At 38.7% G+C, this 18,797-nt stretch overlaps 1 protein-coding gene across 13 annotated transcripts in view; it reads right to left on the minus strand.

Annotated features, from left to right (window-relative positions):
* Window positions 1-18,797, minus strand: part of PPARG (peroxisome proliferator activated receptor gamma) — a 138,792-nt gene that overhangs the window by 31,958 nt on the left and 88,037 nt on the right. For all 13 annotated transcript variants that reach the window (XM_079122304.1, XM_079122303.1, XM_079122294.1 and 10 more), the window contains 3 exons: window positions 17,475-17,702; window positions 15,943-16,112; window positions 6,402-6,540 (listed from right to left, as the gene is read on the minus strand). In XM_079122304.1, the coding sequence (XP_078978430.1) occupies window positions 6,402-6,540; window positions 15,943-16,112; window positions 17,475-17,694 (529 nt within the window). In that variant the 5' untranslated portion in view covers window positions 17,695-17,702. The remainder of the gene's footprint in view (window positions 1-6,401; window positions 6,541-15,942; window positions 16,113-17,474; window positions 17,703-18,797) is intronic.

Here is an 18,797-nt window from a genome sequence, read left to right on the forward strand (position 1 = left end):
GCTTCTGATTATTGGTAGAGGCTATTTAGACCTTTACTGAGATGTCTGCAGGGATGTGCGGAACACCACTACCTCACCTTCCCTCACCTTCCAGCTCTATTTCCAGTACTCTGAAGGCTAGAATGACATCATCCGATCCATTCACTGAGTATGTGTTCTGATACAAGACACTGTGCCACACAGACTGTGCTGGAAGACATGAGGACAGAAAGGATGCCTCCAGAAGGGGAGACCGGAAACATCCGCAGAGGAATCTCTCTCCCGTGCTCCCTGACTGGCTCTGTTTTTTACCCCCAGCAGATGTCCACATTTCTTACCCAGCTGCTTCTGCCCTTGTAGCTATTCTTCCTCTACCACTGAACTTACTGAAAGAGTAATCTTCCCTCTCTGTGTCTGTCACTTTCTATTTGCTCTCCAACCCTCTGTGATCTAGCTTTTGCTGCACTGAATTCACCGAAACCGGGCTTCTGGAAGTCCTGAATGCTTTTCTCGTGGCCAGATCCAGGGGCCTCTTCTACATTTTCAATCTGCTTGAATTAGCACCATTCCCCCACTTTCCATATAATGGACCATCTCCACCCTTTTACTTAATAAAATTTCTCATCCTGGTTTTTCTGTTCTAGGTCTCCTACTTTCTGCTATTTCCCAGATCTCTTTGATGGGGCCCCCCTTCCTTGGCTTATATTGTGTTGTTCCTAGTTACATCTTCCCCCTAACTCACAACAGGTACTAGTGACTCCTGCTTTCTCTTTCTCGAGATTTAGATCTTTATTTTTCATGTCTTCTTGTCTTCCTTTATACACGGAGGCCTGATGTTCCTTAAACACAAATAAAACTAAAATTTTAACATTCTCCTTCAAACCATCTTCTCTTCCTGTGTTCTTTTCTTGGTCCATCCATTCTGTCATCACCCAGATGAGATGCCCTGAGTAGTCTTGGACAGACTCTCTCCTCTCACTTTTATTCATTGGTCACAGCTCAGATTCTCTCACTTCCTTCTGCCTCACTCTTCCAGTATTCCTAGCATAGCATTCATCTTCTGATGGACTTCCTTGATTCTAGTCTTTTCCCTCTCTCATTTGCTACTGTCAGTGGTGTTTTTTTTTTTTTTTTTTTTTTAGTCACATAGATCTTATTGCTTCCTTGCCTTTAATGAAGAAAATGGTGCCCCGGAAGGGATAAATCATGCAGAAGATGAAGCACGGAGAATCTGAAAAGTCTTATGGAAGAGAAGACATTTGAACTGGATCTTGAATGCCAGGTAGGATATCTGTCAGAGAACATAGGGCATGATCTACAGAGGCCTAGGTGTTTACAAACATAGAGCATCTTCCCAGAACCAGCAAAGCAGTTTGCTTTAAGTTTTGCTCAGAAGAAGGTGGGAATGGGAGAAGGAGGTGGGGCTCCTTTGTGAACCATCATCTATGACATGTGGGTTTGAGTGATGGCGCTGCCTTGTGCATTAGGACTGTGTTGCCTTTTCTGAAGTTAACATTTGGGTAATTTTATTTTCTATCACAAAGATCAACGATGCTTGGCCCTGTTGCTCTGGACCTGTGGAAGTATGATACATCATGGTGGGAGTGCATGGCAAAAGAGGTCCCTTCACTTCATGGTGGGCAGGAAGCAAAGAGAGAAGGAGGGGGCGGGGCCCCAGTGTTGTCTTCAAGAGCATGCCACAAATGACCTAACTTCCTTGTGTTAGGCCCCTCCTCCTAAAGGTTCTACCCTTTCCAATAGTGCCACAGGCTGGCAACCAAGCCTTTATTTCATACCCAGGCCTCTGAGGGGGCACTTCTCTAAACCATAGCAAAAGTTAAAGAAAAAAAGTATTAGGTTAACTTGAAATACATTTGTCATTTGGCCTTTTTTCTTTCCCTATATATACTAGAGCTATTTTCAATGCATTGAGACAACCACCTTAAAAATGCTGAGTGCTACAAAAATTGGCAAAACCATTTTTCTATATTTGATGATGTCACTGAGAAACTATCTTTTAAAGAAGTCAGCTTTTTTAAAAGGGAAAAAAGAAAAAAAAACGTTATTTATATCATTGGACATCATAATCAGCAAAGCTAAGGTTTTGCTACTTTTTTTTTTTTTTTTTTAGTGATGCTGGGGATTAAACCCATGGCTTTACACAGGGTAGGCAGTTGCTCTGAGCTGAATCCCCAATGCTCAGTAATTTTTAAACTTATGAAAAGTATAATTGTAAAAAATCAAATTTCAATGTTATAGGGAAAATGTAACTGAACTGACTCCTAAGGAACCCAAGCCAATCTTTTCTTAGATTATTTTTAAACGAACTTACCATAGACTTACTACTATTCAGTTCATGCATGAAAGGCAGCTCTGAATATGAAACATTCACTTGTCAAAGTTCTTAGTGATGTAATTATTTTCTTAAAGAGGACACAGTAAAAAAGATGGATAATATTAAGGGCTTTTAGAACAAAAATCACTATTTCAAAAAACTAAAAACATGTGCAAGCACCCATCTGACTTAAAGTAACGTGATCCATGAGAGTATTTTTTATCAAGATTCTATAGCTGCAGCTTCTCTGACAAGAAGTAGCTGGTGCAAACATCACTTGGTAAGTGACATGTACTCCTGGACAGCTAAGGAAGTAGGTCTTTATTTTGGCTTTGTTTTCATTTTGAGTTTTGCTCTAAAGGTGGTGTCTAGACAGGGCACCGAGCTGACTGTGCTTGGAATGACTCAGGAAGCCTTCTGAGCAATCACTCAGACTGACCTGTTGTCTAGAAATGATGGATTGTTAGTGACCAAAATATTTAGAGTGTGTATTTCTCTTGATTATTTATAGGAAAACAACAAAAAGAAACTGTGGGCACACTGGTCAATCCAACATCTGAGTGATTTTTGTACCCACTGCTGAAAATGGATATTTGAGAGACAGCCAGTTTCCAACTGGAAAGATTCTAAAATCATATTCCTGTGCAATGCTTAGGCTATGTGGCACAAGCAGGATGAAAGTTCTATCCAAAGAGTTTTAACTATATGCTACAGCTTGGATCTTGAATGTCTCTTAAAGGCTGGTAGGTTAAAGGATGGATCCTTAGTAGCACTGTGGGAGGTGGTAGAACCTTTAAGAGGTGGGGTCAAGTGGCAGGCAGTTAGGTTGCTGGGGGCATATCCTTGAAGAACGCATATGGAACCTGAATTCCTACCTCTTCTTTTTTCCTCCTCGGCCATGAGATGAGTGGTGCTGCCTGCCATGATATGCTGTTTTGCCACAGGCCCAAATCAACAGGGACAACTGATCATAGACTAGAATCCCCACAATTGTGAGCCAAGACAATCCTTTTCTCTGTATAAGTTGGTTTACCACAGGTATCTCTTATAGTGATGGAAAGCTGACTAACTTATCATACATAACCTAATATAACATTTATATTTTCTCTAACCCAGCCTGCTTTGGATTTGTAGTCTGGGATTATATCACTAAATCATCATCAAATTAATTGCCTTAAATTGCTGAGCAATCCACAAGAACATAGAGGCCAGATTCAGGCATGTACATTATATTTTTATGGCACCAAAACATAGGTGAAAACTTTCAAATTCATGCAACTGACACATGAGATGCCTATGTATTTGGGCAATATGGAAAGACTGCAGAATTATCTATAAGATATGTAATACTTGGTTAAAAAGTGAAAAATTTGCTGAGCATGGGGCAACTCGGAGGGCTGAGGCAGGAGGATCACAAGTTCAAAGCCAACCTCAGCAACTGAGCAAGACCCTAAGTGACTTGGTGAGACCCTGTCTCAAAATAAAAAAATTAAAAGTGGCTGTACTTTTTTAAGTATAAAAATTTAAAAAAGAGGAAAGATTCAGTGAGTTAGGTTTTCTGATTAAAAGGAACAATCGAAATTTCAAAGTTGAAAGAATTTAATGGTCATTGATTTCATAATTTTCCAATTGTTTCCCCCAGGACCCTTAGGATTCTTGGAAGATTATTTCAGAATCTGCTTTCAAATACACTGAATGGATTAAAAAGACACCAAAGAGCACAAATAATAGTGATATATAATGGGGTGAACTTACTTGAGGGATGTTCATTTTTTTCTTGTAGACAGTGAAAATAGCTGGGTGCTGATCTTTGGCAAAATACTAGTTATCTCTTTTGGTAACTTAAAAAGGCATTATATATGAATGGAAACATCATTACTATTGCCTTATATTGGACAAGGTAATGAGGTTTTTTGTTTTTGTTTTGCAGTACTAGGGACTGAACCCAGGGCCTCTTGCATGCTCGTCAAGTGACCTACCACTGAGCTATATCCCCAAAGTTATGAAATTTAAACAGTGACTACAACCACCTAGGAGACTTTGTATTTAGAAATGTTTTCTTCATCAGAATAACAGGCAATACTAATCAAGAGTTACTACATTTCCTTTCTTGGGTCCAGAGCATACAGATGCTTTTTTCTAAGGAGGGGTTTTCTTACTAATGTTTGAAATCCTTTAAGTGTTGAGCTGCATATGTCTCTCATGAACTGATATCCAATTCGTAATTTTTTCTTGCCTATGGAAGAGCCGAACACTCCATCAAGATTACCCCTCTCTTGAAATAGAACAACCTAATTGTTACATGAAGTCAAAAGATGGCCTTGTTATCAAGTTTATGGTAGCACTCTGACTTTTCTGGGAGGAGGTAATTCTACATTCTACATACACTTGGCTTTTTTTTTTTTTTTTTAGGACTGGGAATGGAACCCAGGGTCCAGTGCACACTAAGCACACACTCTACCACTAAGCTACACCACCAGCCAGTAGGTTGGGCTATAAATAATATTTGCCTATCAACAATAAGCAACAAGGGATATATTTTATGTGAATGCTTGCTGTGCCTGTAAACAGTAGGAAACATTTTACATTGACGTGTGCGGTGCCTGTAAGTTACTAGGAATTATATTTTACATGAATGTGTGAAGTGACAATTTTTTTAATTGGCAAAAACCAAACAGCATTATGAGTAGAATGGGCAGGATTTCCTAGGCTATCTTGATGATAATGACCTTAGAGTCCAGGGTTTCTTCATAAAGATAAAATAAGTTTATTGCAACTTGATTGCATCATGTAAAATAGAGAGCTCTCTTGACTTGAAAACGTGCCCTTATGTTTTATGAGGTTTGAAATAAAAAGGAGATGGATGGAATTTAACCAGCAAATTATTTTGCAATCAGTGACTGCAGTTGTACAAAGCAGATGTGGTCAACTGTTGAGGAAAGTTGGACCAAATTCCCATCCTGTCCAATGCTGTTGATAGCTCTATTCATAAGAGATTCTTGCCTTTGGAGGAACTGACCCATGCTAATGACTCTAATTCTGCAAACTATTTTTAAAGGGTAGAGTATCAACCAATTAGTGGTTCCCAGATATCTTGATGATTTCCATCATGAAAACCAAACATCTGCACTACGGAACAAAAAAATTAATCATATAAATGAGGATTGACTTCAACAATTATATTTTTACTAGATTGGTTCTGAGAAGATGAAAGCAAAGAAAAGACAAGATCAGAGTTGAGGATGTAGTTCAGTGGTACAGTATGTGCTTACCATGAGCAAAACCCTGGGTTTGATTCCCTGAAGAAGGAAGAAGGAACAAAGGAAGGATAGATGGAGGAAGAGAAAATAAGATATCAAGTGAAATGAAACTCTGGATTCAATTTGGTCACTTTGGAATTTTTTATCTCTTGAACCCATAATGATTTTAAATTTATTTCTCTCTCTCTCTTTCTCTACTTTTTTTTTTTTTTTTTTTTGTGGTACTGGGCATTGAACCCAGGGGTGCTTTACCACTCACTGAGTGACATCCCCAGCCCTTTTTATTGCTAAGTTTCTGAGGCTGACCTTGAACTTGTAATCCTCCTGTTTTCTGAGGTCAAGGACAGAGCTATACTCATCTTTGCTTAGTAAAGAAACAAACAAACAAACAAACAAACAAAAAAAGAAGTACATAAATCTAAATTCTGATATGCCACTTAAAATTCCATTCACAGAGTTCGTGAAGATTCTTATATTTAACTTAGAAACTGCTGAAACATATTAAGTATAATTGTTTTAAAGCAGTATAAAATTAATCATAATAATCACTGCCTTTATTTTAAAACAGTACAGTTTTGCCCACTGCCCCCTGAGGTTTTCAAATCTTTTCTCCCATCATCACTGTCAAGACTCATCCACAGAGAGGATTCTATACTGAGAGTTTAAAATCACTGACCTAAGTGAGAAATGTCTTGTTGGCATGTGATATTCTGAAACCTGACGTTTTGTGGGGAAACCGTATGCATTTCTATCAGGGGCCCTGGAGCCCACTGACCTGGCAGCTACCTAGGGTATGACAAGGTTTATGGTGACAAGTGCTCACTTACCATTATGAGACATCCCCACAGCCAGGCATTTCTGAAATCGACAGTACTGACATTTATTTCTACTTTTTTTGTGGATCCGACAGTTAAGATCACATCTATCATAAATAAGCTTCAATCGGATGGTCCTCCGGAAGAAACCCTGCAAAGGGAGATGGGAGGAAAAAAAAAAAAGAAGTAAATTTTAAGTCTTTGGGACACCTGGAAGTGACAACCCATAGCTAGAAGTACACGGGCCTGGGTATCAGAAAAGGCAGGTTCTCAGAACAGTTTTACCCACTGGAGACCTTAGGCAAGTCCCTTAGTCTTTCTGGAACTTGTTTCTTTGCTATAAAAAGAAAAAAAAAAAAGAAAAAAAAAATCCAAAACCTGAGGATGGATCTCTAGTGTGCTTTTTTAGCTCTCAGATGTACTGAGCACATCCAACTGATGTCACTTAGTGTACCCTGGCTCTGTGTTTGCTTTCCAGCCTGCTCTAAGAAGTGCTCTGGATTTAATGTAATGCAAATAAAACACCATGTAATCAGTCCAGTCTCTCTGCAAATCATTCCAACAGCAGGCCCCAGCCTTTATAATTGTGCTAAACAGTTTGGCAAAGTTAGAATCATTTCATTCTAAAACATGATTGGGGCCAATAAAAATCCACATGTGGATAAATTTTTTTTTAAATTCTCTATGTTGCATAATTTCCTGCTGAATGCTTCATTTATTTGTATGGTTGAAAGAGAGCCCCACTGTCAGAGCCTACAGACAGAAAGAGATAGTAGGAAATAACCAGACAAGTAATATAGAAATCCTCAGAAAATACTCTATCTAAAAATAGCAAATATACCCATTTGGGGCAAAGTGGATTTTCTGCTCTCTTTACTACATTTTTTGGAGATAAGTGAGAAAAAATTGCAATCAGAAATGTCTCCTCATTCCATTTGTGGGAGTTATCAGATTCCTACTCATTAGTATTGTGTCCACCTTCATGAAACTTAATTCTTAACTGATCAGGTCCTCTTTGGTACAAAAAAATGTTGAATTGGTATTGGTTCTGCCACTGGCATGCATTTTCACTTTCTCCAGAATTTTATCTTGACATCTGGATGCGAATGTTCTACTGCTTACTTGACATCTTTACTTGGAAACCCAATAGTCATCTCCACTCCAGCTTGTCCAAAACTGAAGTCCTGATCATCCCCTGTAAATGATTATGACTCCATTCTATCCATCACTCAAGCCAGAAATTGTTGAAGTCACTCCCGATGTCTTTCTCTCAAATGGAAAGTTCTTTTTCTAAATACAGGCTGAGTATTCTTTGGGATCAATGTTGGTGCTCAAAAATTTTGGATTGCTGTGGATTAGGGACGCTCAACCTGTATACACTTGCCTATCACCCTCAATGTAAGTTCTGAAAATATCTCACCTTCTCAATGAGCCCCAACCACCCTAACTGTCCCTGCCCGCTTCTCTTTAGGAACTCGTGATCCCCTTTACTCTGTTATAGTTTTTCTGGTTTCCAACAGCACTTATGATTTTCTCAAATATCACAGAAATTACCTATGATGTTTAAGGTTTCTGTTCTGCCCCTCCCTTGCTTCTCGATTAAAATCATGAGTTGCCTCGGGGTGGGGATTGTCTTGTTAGCCCTAGACATAAGCAGTACCTATAACGGCACTCTGATAAAAATGATGCCCACGCCATTTAACTTCCCTTCTGGTCTCACCTGAGCACCTGAAGGATGAGAAAGGCATACCTATCTCTGAGAGCTGGTGATTCTGAAATGTGACAGACTTTACAAGGCCACGGGCATGCTCTTTTCCTTTAATTTTTTTTTTGTGCTGATTAAATGTAATTTTAATTACAAATGAAAAAATTAGTAATCATAAAGCATAGGAGTTAACACACATGAACCTATTATCTAACTCTAAGTTTAAAATCATGACCAGCAGCTTGCATTTATTTCTGTATTGTTTTAACTCTTGCTCCCTGTCCTCCCCTTGATAAAGCAATCATTATTCTCTAGACAACTCAATTTTACCAGGCAGCATGTAAAACTAAACATTTGTATCATTACTCTTGTTCTGAGGCTCTGAGTAATTTCATACAACATGTAATTTGGGTGGAATCTTTATTTTTATAAATTTAGTATTTCGTTTCTAAAATTTATTCACTTTGTGGTGAAAAGTCATGATTTATTCATTTTCCTTAATATGTTTTTATTGGTGCATTACAGTTGTATAATTTATTAATTTTCACAATTATATACTATTTCATTTTATGACTATGCCTCGATTTATTAATCTACTCCTATGGTGATGGCTACTAGTATGACTGCCAATTTTTTGCTATTATAAGCAGTGCTTCTGTAAATATCCTTGTAAATATTTTACGATGTACATGTTACAAGAGTTACGTTGGCAAGGAGTTTTTATAATGTACCATATATAAATGTTAAATTTTACAAGATAATGCCAAATTGTTTTCCAAAGTGCTTATACATAAATTTACCCTTCCACAAACAGTTTATGAAAATTCTAGTCTCTTTCCAACATTTGGTGTTGACTTGTTTTGTTCTGTTTAGATAGGGTTGTCCTATGTTGGTGAGGTTGGCCCCAAACTCCTGGTCTCAAGTGATCCTCCTACCTCAGCCTCCTGAGTTGCTGGGATTATAGGCATGTGCCATGGCATCTGGCACTTTTATATATTTTCTTTGCCTCTACTATTCTGCAGTGAGTGCAGGTATGGGTTTCTTTTCCCTGAATTTCTTGGATGTGTTTTCTGAGTCCTGCTTTGCTTGTTCATTGGTTCTGAAGCTCTGATTAGATGACTTCTTACTCTATTCTTCTGAACTTTTTGTATATTCCATCTTCTTGTCACTAATTATTCATGGATAGTGTTGGTAAAATGTGGAAATCAGAACAGCAGTCAGATGAGACCACACGAAAATATAAAATTATATTGACACAAGGAAAAACAAACGTTTCTCATTAAAGTTCCTAAGTGGGAACAGTCTAGCACTGCACTCTTCTATTGATTAGAGAAGAAAATGTATCTTTTTAGTTATTCATAGACCTTGTAAACCCTTCAAAAACTAAACAAGGCTTCAAATTCTAGTAATCCTGAAAAGGACATATTCTTAAAGACACTGTCAGTTTCATTCTTGATAATTTATTTGCATCCATTTTTCAGTTCTGTCATCTTTTTCTGTGTCCAGGTCCAGTATCTATTTGATGCTTCCACTGAATTTTTGTTACAATGTCTACATATTTAACTTGCAGGAATTTTACTTGATCTGGTTGTAAATCTGCCTGATAATTCCTAATAGTCTGTTGCTGGTTCATTGCTGTGATTCCACTCTCCCCCTTCTCTCTCTCTCTCTCTCTCTCTTTTTGGTACTGAGAATTGAACCCAGGGTGCTTTACCACTGAGCTACATTCCCAGCCCTTTTTAATTTTGACATAGGGTCTCACTAAGTTCTGAGGCTGGCCTCAACCTTGTGTTCCTCCTGCCTTAGCCTCCTGAGTTGCTAGGATTATAGGAGTGAGCCATCAAGCCAGGCCCACCCTCTTTCTTTAAACAATTCTTATGCAGTTGTTCTGTATTCTGTTTTCAGGCAACCCTAATTTCTTCTTTCCTTGGATACAGGAGTGAGGGTAATCTATATCAGTTTTTTGGTTTTTGATCAATTTCCATTCAAGGTGACTGCCCTCTTGTGTGTTTGCAAATACTTTATTTTAGAATAATTTCCTGACTTTGTGGAAATCCTGTAGGGTCCACATTGATAATTCTTTCCTTCGAGGAGATTTTGCAAATGCTTCTGCTGGATGCCACTGACTTATGACTTTCAGATGCCCTTGATAATCCCGGCTCAATCCAAAACCACAGGCTCAGCACCTCCTCACTGATGGCTCAGAACACTGAGATAGGTACTGTCTTTGGGTGCACCCTGGCACCTCTATGGGAGTCTGTCAGGAGGAAGCTGCCCCTCCAAGTGTCCCTGCAGCTCCTGGCTCAAAACCTAGGCTTTGTTCATCTTTTTTTGTGTCACTGTTGATGCTGATGTTTTGGAGACCTCTTAGGAGATCAGCAGTATCTCAAAGGTTATGTCCCAATTAGGGTATGCTGGAAGTAGAAGCTGCTTTAATTCTCAAAAGGTTTGAGGACCTCTGGATATTACAAACTTGTGGTTTTCTTCTCCCATGGATTAATAGAGGAATTTTGTGCACTGAAAAATGTTGGTAAAAACTTTGATTTTTGCCACTGTGAACATATGTAGTTCGTGATGTTCCGTAACTTCTGATTTTCATTTTAAAAAATTAATATCAGTGGTTGAAATGCTGCTCGGTGTGCTGAAAAAGGGGTGGATCACAGTGTACTCAGTTATTTGGCATGGCTAGACAGGAAGGTTTATTGATAAGAGAATTATGTTATTTAAGTTTAACCCTCAGAATGCCCATGTTTAGTCTAACTCCTATGGTGCCTTTCAGAAGTGAATCATATTCTTTTTTGTGAAGATTCAGGAACTTTTAATGCTAAAGAACAATGATTCTGAGTATCACTTATGTATTACATGCGCATGTAAAATCTTAAACTGAATATATCTAGACATACACACTGAACTTGCTTTTACTGTTTTTATTTTCCACTAACTTCACGATAACCGATTGTTTTCCTGTCTTTTGACTCTTCCAAGAAATGAGAAGAAGATGTAAGGATATAACTGAGTGTTTTTCTTAAAAAAAAAAAAAAAAAAAAGAGAACAGAAGCAATTTCTCCAAAGTTCCTTCATGATAAAGAAACTCCCTAACAATACTCTATTATTTCAGAGTACATAAGACAATGTTCAGTTTCAACTTTCATTCTTATTTTTCTTATTCTTTCAACAACTTCCTCTCCAGATTATTATGCACTCTGAACTAGGGGGATGAAGATGCCTCGGTCACCCTATCAGAAAATGGTTCTGTGCATACATTTATTCTAAAGTCTCCACATTTGTCTGTGAGAAGATGATTCCTGGCTTTGTTTCTTTTTTCTTGCTTTTAAGCTTTTTCCAACTCCTCCTTAATTAATTTTTTAAATACAATTTCAGGTACAATGAGGCTTCAAAGTGGCATTGTTAATTTTAACAATGAGATTCAAAGCCTGTGTGTCATGAAATGGGACGATGAGAAGCTCAATCAATGAGCTGCCACAGGTAGGCAGGAATACATTTAAAATCCTTCCTGAAGACTATCAGAGAAGAGGAAAGGGTTAAGAAGAGGAGGGGGAGGGAAGGGTAAGAGAGGGCAATGGGGGAGGGGTATATGATTGAAGTATGTTATAAGCATCGACAATGAAATAAATTATTCTGTATAACTAATATACATGGCACACACACATACACACACAAAACACTTCTTGAGGTAGGGTCCTACATAGAAGTACAAAAGGAGATTACTTTGTATAGTACAGTAGATTTTCTTATATCTTTAAGTAAATCTATGGTTCTAAATGATCTTTCACTGAAGATTAAAAAATATGATTGCTATGGTTTGGATATGGTTTGAGTGCAACCTCTAGGGGATCATGTGTTGAAATGTAATCCCCCTGTGAGGTATTAAGGGTGTGGCAACCTAATTCAACAATGGTGTTTGAATTCCCAAGATAGGGTCTTGAGAAGAGATTAGGATCAGATAAGGTGGTCAGGAAGGAGGTCCTATGATTGAATCCTGATGGTTTTATAAGAAGAGGGAAAGGGACCAGAAGATGCATGCCCACGCGTGCATGAACACCCACCCACAAATATGCTCCCTGTCTCTTGCCACGATGGACCCTGGGCTGCACTGAGATTCTGCATCAAGAAGATCATCACCAGATGTGGGCCATTGAGCTTGGGTAAGAACCATGAGCCAAATATACCTATCTTCTCCATAAGTACACTGCTTCAGGTATTTCATTCATTCATTAAAATGAACTAATACAATACTAAAATCTAATAAATAAAAAATACATGTCTAATATGTAAACAATAAATGATAGCTTTGCAAACTCTTAGGCATATCTATCTTTTAGCAGCTAAAGGTTTAATATTGCATAAGTCTGCAATATTAACACACCTAAGAATCTGCAACTATTTCATTTTAATCTAAACCCAATCTATTCATTCCTAACTGTCCATTTTTGACAAGGATCACTAATACAAACCTGCCTCATTGGCGTTGTCAAGTTTAGGATCTACCAACACCTATCATATGCAATGTCACTACTCCTTTCAATCCATAAGTAACTGAAACTTTACGATCAACTCAATTTTAATTATGGGTATATCCTGCATTCTACCAAAATGGCAAATATTAAACTACCAAAGCACTTTTTTTGGGGGGCGGGCAGGTACTGGGGACTGAACTCAGGAGTGTTTAACCATTGAGCCACATCCCCACCCCTTTTCAAAATTTTATTCTGAGGGGTCTTGCTAAGTTGCATAGGGCCTTGCTATGTTGCTGAGACTTGCTATGTTGAAGTCTCGGCCCTTCTGCCTCAGTCTCCTGAGCTGTGGGATAATAGATGTGCACCACTGCACCCAGCTCTCAAAGCACCTTTTAAAATTCATGCAGATAAGTCGAGCACATTTACTAATTTCATTTTCTTGATTTTCATTAAGCATTGGTGATAAGGAGACATCTTTGATATTAGCCACTGGTCTAATGTGCCTGTATTCAGGAGGTAGCAACAGATTTGTACAGGTCCTAAAGACAAAGAATGAGCTGTATTTCTTCAGTTTCAATGCCCTGTAACAAGTGGTTCTCAAACTTTTTGATCTCCTTGAATCTTTAAAAAAATTACTGAAGACCCTAAAGAACATATATTTATGTGGCTTATATCTACTGATAAGTTTCAGACTAAAAATTAAAACTGACAAATAATTATTTTGAGATGGGGGTCTTACTGTGTTGCCCAGAGTAGCCTCAAACTCTTGGGCTGAAGGAATCCTCCTGCCTAGGCCTTCCAAGGAGCTGGGACCACCACAATTCCCTACCCAAAACAGAGAAATTACTATATCCAAGAACAAACAAGCAGATGTGCTGTTAGTTATTAGAGTTACTGTCATAACCCCAAATCCTGTAGTTCCAAGAGCACTCTACTTATACTTCTAAGAGAATGAGAGTGAAACAAGGTGAATAACAATTTTTTTTTTTTTTTTTTTTTGGGTGTTACTGGGGATCGAACTCATTCATGGCCTTGTGCTTGCAAGGCAAGCACTCTACCAACTGAGCTATCTTCCTAGCCCAACAATTTAATATTATTACAAAAACATTCTCAAACTCCTGAATGGCTTGAAAGAGTCTTAGGTGCCTCCACTGGTCCCTGTACATACCATACTTCCAGAACTATTGACTTACCCTTGGAGAGGTCAAATTATATTGTCCCATTAACATTTTTCTTATTCTTATCTTTACAACACATAGGTGACTATTTTTCCTTTGCGGGGAACATGATGTTCTTTGCATTGTACTCTAGGAATTCTGTAATCCACATTTTGGATGATGTGAAAATTATCATGGGTTAATATACAGTGCACAATTTTCTTCAACTGTTTTTGGTTTGGTTGGTTTTTATGGTAGGCAAGTAGTTACATGTTTTCTGCAGGTGTTTTGTTATTTTGGTACTGGGGAATGAACCCAGGGGCGATTTACCACTGAGCTACAACCCCCAGGCTTTTTTGTTTTTTATTCTGAGATGGATTTCACTAAGTTGCTAAGGCTGGTCTTGGACTTGCAATCCTTCTGCCTCAGCCTCCTGAATTGCTTGGAGTATAGGCATGTGCCACTGTGCCTCACAATCCCGCAGATTTTAAATGTTTATTCTCTATCTCTGCCTTCTGCCTTATATTTTTGTTGTTTTTTTGCTTGGTGGCGCTGCAGATGGAACTCAGGGCTTGCCATGCTAGGCAAGTGCTCTACCACCAACCCATATTCCCAGCTATACTTATTTATTAATGTGCATTAATCAACATGACCCAAACTGAATGCTTTCTTTAGATAAATATGGTTCAGAATTTAGCAATAACTTACTCAAAAGCCTGTAAATCTAACTCAGTAAAATGACATGCTCTTATTATCATCAAGGTCTTACAAAACTGACTTGTGTATAATGATTTCACTTAAGACTAGAGATATCTGAGTTTGGTTCTAACCATAGAATGAAGGGTTAAGTTTAAGTAATTGTAACACCCCTCTTGTCAGGAGTATTTTAACAAGTCATTTTGAAATTCAGAACTTAGAGGTGAGTAAGAGCTTGGACAGGCAAGACAGCCAAGTCATTCAACACATGCGGCCACTCAGGGCTAGTGTCAATGTGACTGGCTGCTAACTCTGAGCGAGTGGCACAGGTGATGACCAGCTCGTCTCTTTTTGAAACATTAGGATGCCTTTACAATAACAAACCAGTAGAACTGAAAGGACTGCAGTGATCGTCTACTTCAACTCCACCGTTTCATAGATGAGAACGCTTTGGTAGAATGTGGTTGAATAACGATTTATGCAGAAGCGCCTGAACCAAAATCTGGTGCATAGTAAGAACAGTGAGAATTCACTTCCTTTTTGGTCCCATTGTCCAGTGAGAAATCCAAATGTCCTAGCTCCGGCCTAACTGCCGTTGCATATCTTTACTTTCAATACTATTTACTTGTTAATTATATTATTATTTTAAAAGACTGCATATCAAATGAGTGCATTAGCATATTTTCCTAATAAATTGGGGTATCACATTATTAAATATATGAATTAAATAGTCTCTCCTTTCTGAAATAGTTAAACCTCTTTGCCTGTCCACAATACATGGCTCAAACTGACACTGGAATAAGGAAACACAGAACCCTGGCTTAGGAGTTGACACAGAGTAAGAGCCACATCCTGTACCTCATTTTGCCAGTTACCAACATTGGACAGGGCTGGCTAATGCATAATTTATTTTCTTTATCTTATTATTTACTTTTTTGCAGTACTGGTGATTGACCCCAGAGCCTTGCACATGCTAGGCAAGTGCTCTACCACTGAGCGGCCTCCCTAAGCCCTTAATCTATAATTGCTTCATCTGTAATGTGGCCCTAAATAAGCTTGACCCACTGGGGCCGTTCTAAGGAATCACAGATAAACATACGCAAGTAACTTGTCAATCCTTACATTATATAAAAGATTACTTGGTACAGTAAAAACCACACTAGAGAACTCAGGAAATCTGAGTCCTGGTGCCAGTTCATTGACCATCTTGCCATGACATCTTGGACAAATTACTTTGTTAAAACTAATAATAAAAAAACCTACGAAATGCAAGAGCTGACATAGATCACTGCAGAAGGACCCACTTGGAGAAAGGGAAGTGGGGTGAAGCAACCCTGCTTTTCTTAGTTTTTCTCAAGTTTTTTGAATATTCTATTACTTGAAGAATGGGTTTTGCCCCCACCCCAAAAAATAAACGTGACAATTTGATCTTAATTCCTTGGAGTGAGTTTGCAAAGGGGAATGAAATAGGTACATTAACAGCAAACTTTTCTGATGAGAGATTTTCTTCTTGTTACCTTGCATCCTTCACAGGCGTGAACACCATAGTGGAACCCAGAAGCTTTATCTCCACACACGCGGCACTCGATGGCCATGAGGGAGTTGGAGGGCTCCTCATGAGGCCGACTGTAGAGCTGAGCCTTTTCAGAATAATAAGGTGGGGACACAGGTTCCACTTTGATCGCACCTGTGCAGGGAAAGAGGCGAGATCGTTATCATCTGGAAAACAATCCTGCAGAGGCACCGGGGCCAGTCGCCACCACGTACATCTTCAAGCCGTCAGGGTGGAGGCACTGTGGAACACGAAAAAACCCGGGGGTTATGGCAGAAAACAACACGAGGCTTTGGCATCACAGGCCAGTCACAACACCTCCGAGCCTCACCTGTAAAAATAAAACGGAGACGGGAATTAAGTATGAAGTTCTACAATCCCTCAATCCCCTGAAAGACCACACCTTCAGGAGGTAACAAAGAGGATTTGAGACAATGTGGCTGGTTAGGCTAGGGGATGTGCTGCCCTAGGCATTCATCTGTTCAATTCAATGATATATTTTATTTAAATCTTGCATTTTAGAAGTCTTTTTAAGCCCCTCCAGTAAAATAAACACATGCTGTCACCATGTGCCCTGTTGAAAGGTACAAGAAAGTAAGAACCCAGGTTATCAACAGCAGTGAGTCAAAAGAGAGAGTGTGCAAAATGATCTTTGACAGTGGGAGAAACCTCTGGAAAGCAAGTCCTACCTTTCACTGGTTAGGTTTGGGCCTATTAAATTTCCATATTAGGCTAAACTGAAAACCACATAGATAAATATAACCAAGTATACTATTTATCTAAGAAAAAAAACTAGAAATACAGGAAGTTCTTACTTATTGTTAAGTAATGGTTGCCAATTACACAGTGGTGGCTTTGGAAAACCAGCACATCAGCCCACAATGAGATAAAGATCAAGGAAACAGCATCACAGAAATTATACTTTATCTTGAAAAGTGCAGTTCTAGTTTTTTCTTGAGCCTGATGTTTTGATGTTTATTGAGTTAACGGCAAGAAGATCTACAGGTTTTTGCCATGTTAAATTGTAAATTTTAAGTTTACAATGTTAAAATGTAAATTTGAGCCAAAATGGCAGGTTTCAATGTAAATTTCACAAATCACAGGTTAGGAAGAAAAAACAAAGAATGAGAGCAATAGTAATTTACTGATGGTAAGTTATATGCAATAACTTTGAACTGTTACTTATTAACTTAAAAGGGCCCAAAAGAATGAAGGACTTAGCCTGAGACAGAAATGGGGATGCAATCATCTCAGAAAAGGCTAAGAAGGAAGCAAGCAAGAAAGGAAAGGAAGGAGGAAAGAAGGAAAGGACAAAGGGAAAGATGGAACTGGGACATTTTTATCCCACCTTCCTTTCTGGCATATTGCAGAAACCTAATATGTGGCTGATCAGTGGATGAATAAATGAATGGTAAATGCCTTCTCTCTAGTGTTCTAATCTCTGGAGCATTTTTTCCAGGGTCAGAGTAGCATAAAAAGTGAACATAAACATCTTACTTTGGTACTCTTGGAGCTTTAGGTCGTATTTATAATCAGCCACCATTGGATCAGCTCTGGTGAATGGAATATCTTCATAGTGTGGAGTGGAAATGCTGGAGAAATCGACCGTGGTGAAGGGCTTGATGTCGAAGGAGTGGGAGTGGTCGTCCATCACGGACAGGTCCATGGAGCTGATTCCAAAGTTGGTGGGCCAGAACGGCATCTCTGTGTCAACCATGGTAATTCCTGAAATGGAAAAGAGAAGACTTATGAAGTCAGGTCTAGGAGGACACAGAGGGAACCCAGAGAGACATTGGCAAAGCAGTCTCATCTACACTATCACAAGGGGGGGCATGAGAACATAACCACATTCTTAGTGTGATCAGGTTGTTTTATAAGCAGGTCTCTCAAAAGACACCCCCTATAATAGTCTAGCTGCATATAGCACATCCATATAAACATCCTACAGCCCTGCTCTCATCTTCTTTACACAAGAAATCAACTTCGGGTGTGGTGGTGCACACCTAGTGTCTCTAGAGGCTGAGGCAGGAGGATCTCAAGTTCAAGGCCAACCTCAGAAACTTAGTGAGAACCTGTCTCAAAAAATAAAAAGGGCTGGGGATGTAGCTCAGTGGTAGAGCACCCCTGGATTCAATCCTTAGTATCAAAAGAAAAAAAAGTCATCAAGTCTGTTCATGGTTTTTATTTATTTATAGTTTTTCCACTTGTATTGAGGTATAATAGAAAAATTAAAAATTCTATATTTAAGATATGGAATGTGATATTTTAATAATATATACATTATAAAATGACTATCACAGTCAAGCTAATTAACATATTCATCACCTAAGTGAAAACACTTAAGATTGATTCTGTTATGAAATCTCAAGGTTAGCAATTGAGTATTCTTGACTCTAGTCACTTTGCTGATACACGAGTTCTCCAGAACTTATTCATCCTCCATCACTGGAACTTTGGCCAACATCTCCCCATTTTGAACTGCTCATAAATTCCATGACTCCTAAAATCCGAGGTGTCTGTGTCTTGTTTGAAGTTTTATCTGTACCATTTAACAAAGTGTGTGGCTCATAACACACCAAATACTTGTTTATTAAATAATAAAATGAATGGGTAGCCGAACGAGATGGCTGTGAAATGCTAGCAGAAGGGGTAGGGTAGTGGGAGGGAAGCAACTGATTGATTGATCGAGTAACTCCACCTCTTATCCCATGTAATCTGAGATATTGTGTTCACTTTACAGAGAAGAAGGTGGCACGAGGAAAGTTAAATTACTTGCTCGAGATTCATGATCTAGAAACAAGAGATTCAAACTCAAGAGGG

The sequence above is a fragment of the Sciurus vulgaris genome (assembly GCF_902686455.1).
Source record: "Sciurus vulgaris genome assembly, chromosome: 19".
Classification (NCBI taxonomy): Eukaryota; Metazoa; Chordata; class Mammalia; order Rodentia; family Sciuridae; genus Sciurus; species Sciurus vulgaris.